Source organism: Borostomias antarcticus (assembly GCF_949987555.1).
Source record: "Borostomias antarcticus genome assembly, chromosome: 8".
NCBI lineage: Eukaryota > Metazoa > Chordata > Actinopteri > Stomiiformes > Stomiidae > Borostomias > Borostomias antarcticus.
In genome coordinates, this window is record NC_140241.1 from 3,394,263 (window position 1) to 3,396,762 (window position 2,500).

The following is a 2,500-nucleotide window of genomic DNA, read 5'->3' on the forward strand; positions in this document are numbered from 1 at the left end:
GCTCGGCTGGGGATTTGTGGCTGTTGAGCCTGGGGTCGTACACCTGCCAGAGAGAGGGGCCTTCAAAGACAGTTATGAACCACAGAGACTCTCACACACACACACACACGCACACACACTCACGCACCACCCCTCCTCCCCACACACCCACGCACTCACCCCTCCCACACACACACACACACACACACACACACACCCATGCACGCACACACGCCCCCACTCAGACACACACACACTCACACACACACACACACACACACACAGACTTAAACCAAATTGCTCAGGGATAAGTTCCCCAAGAGCATCTAGATCATCTCCATTCACTGAGCAACAATAAACAAAGGATCATCTTTAGCTACGAGGCTATTAGGTTTTAGGTTGAAAGCAGTCACCTCAGATCAACCTACACTCACTAAGAATCAGCCAAGTGACACCATGTAAAACAGAATGACATGATCTGCATTTACCCTCTTGTGTCTTGTGACAATAGCAAGGAACTATTCTACTTGAATTTAGTTTCATGAAAAATGCCCTCTGAAATGGTAACACAGTACCTGTCACTGCTAGTATGGGATTAACTTGTTAGTTAGGGCTAAAAGCAAATCTTTATTCAAATATATGATTAAAAAAAATTATGTTTATGGTTTTCCATCCTCTAGACCAATGTATGGAGGGCGCTACTGTGAAGGATCCTCGCGCTCGTACAAGCTGTGCAACACCCAAGACTGTCCCCCCAACAGTGTAGACTACAGATCCCAACAATGCGCGGAGTTCAACGGCAAACAGTTCCGGGGCTGGTACTACAACTGGAAACCCTACACACGAGTGGACGGTAGGTTGGCCTTGTGTTTGTCATTGTAGTGGACGCGTTTCGGTAATACAGTACCAACAAAATAATAAACAATAAAAATGTTCCATCCATCATATTTGCTCGTAATCACTTTCAATTCCTTATGAATGTTCATAAATTACATTTTGAAAAGAATGTTTATGTTAATGTTTGGTGTAATGTAATTCACTTAAACAGTTAATTTCTCAGCTTGCTGCAGGCAAATTTGAACATCCAATCCTTGTGCCATCCAATCATTTGAACCTGAATTATATTTGACTAAACTCTTTCCAAAACGGTGTTTCCCTCCCAGATCAGGATGTCTGCAAGCTGTACTGCTTCGCCGACGGATACGACTTCTTCTTCGCCCTCGCCAGCAAAGTGAAGGATGGGACTTTGTGTTCCCAGGACGGCTCCGGCGTCTGCATTGACGGACTGTGTGAGGTGATACCGCACTGCATGCTGGGAAACGGCTCTGTCTATGTCTCATTCTGAAGAACTACTTAGAGTATGTTATATACAGTTCCTGTGAAAAGGCTTACATACAGTAAAACATTGATTCTGGTCTGCATTTTGACATTTAGCTTCTCTATACAGTATGAAAGACTCCCGATGGGGGTGGTACTCTGCAACCGGAATACCTTGTTTTGAAAATGAAAACGGGACATGAAGAGGCCTAAATTGTGGGAACAGGGATTTTAATGCCCCTCTGGGGTAATAAGAGTGGGGAGTGGTACAGTATGAGAATGTCCCAGTTGTAGGGCATGGGTATTTGTTGTACTACAGTAGACAGCATGCTTTCTGTGGAAACACCAAGGGGCTGATAAAGATGAAAAACAGTCTCTATTTTGAACTGGTTATGGGTTAGTGACTACTGAGTCATATTTAAAGAGCACCAGGCAACCAGTCAATTTAAGACAGTGTACAGTATGTACAGTACAGTGCAGTGTATCGGTAAGCCCATCACAACTGTCTTCTTGTCTCCTGTGTTTCAGAGAGTGGGCTGTGATCGCGTGTTGGGTTCCTCTGCCGTGCCTGACATGTGTGGAGTCTGTCAGGGGAACAACTCGACATGCAGGGTCCTCAAGGGCCAGTACACCAAGCAGCACTTCACCAACCGTACGTCTCGTTGCCTCGCAATCATCTTTTGATGCCTTAAAGCGAGATCAGAGTTCAGATACTAAATCCAAGACCGGACTGTTTTTAGACTTTTCTGTTTCGTCCATTCGTTTGAAATGTCAGATTAAAACTGCAGTTTTGGGACTGATTTTCCAAATAAGCAGTCATTATAAAAACAACAAAGTCCCATTCTAAAACTGATTAAAACCACTTTTGACTGGTGTATCCGAACCATGAATCATTCTAACTGTGTGCTGGGAACTGTTGTGTTCAGAATATTTGGAATTGTCATTTTGAGTTGGATACCTTTACTTTGGATCGCTCAGGAAATAAAGGGAGAGAATGATCACATTGTATGAGTCACTGTAGTAGAGGGGGTTTGGAACGCTGCTCTTATGCTTAGGTGACCATGTCTGACACTATATACAGTATGGCGAAATATTGCCCTAAAGTGTAGATTCCTTCTTATTATAATGGTAGATAAGTTTAGCAAGGTTTAATACCCCTTTATTTACACCCCATTTTCTGATATGACCTTTCACCTTTGAACTC

General features: G+C 43.5%; 1 protein-coding gene across 1 annotated transcript in view; it reads left to right on the forward strand.

Annotated features, from left to right (window-relative positions):
- adamts16 (ADAM metallopeptidase with thrombospondin type 1 motif, 16) overlaps window positions 1-2,500 on the forward strand; it is a gene marked incomplete at both ends in the record, with an annotated part of 79,049 nt that overhangs the window by 63,212 nt on the left and 13,337 nt on the right. Inside the window, 3 exons of the mRNA XM_084442016.1 lie at window positions 660-832; window positions 1,143-1,273; window positions 1,825-1,948. Of these exons, the coding sequence (XP_084298142.1) occupies window positions 660-832; window positions 1,143-1,273; window positions 1,825-1,948 (428 nt within the window). The remainder of the gene's footprint in view (window positions 1-659; window positions 833-1,142; window positions 1,274-1,824; window positions 1,949-2,500) is intronic.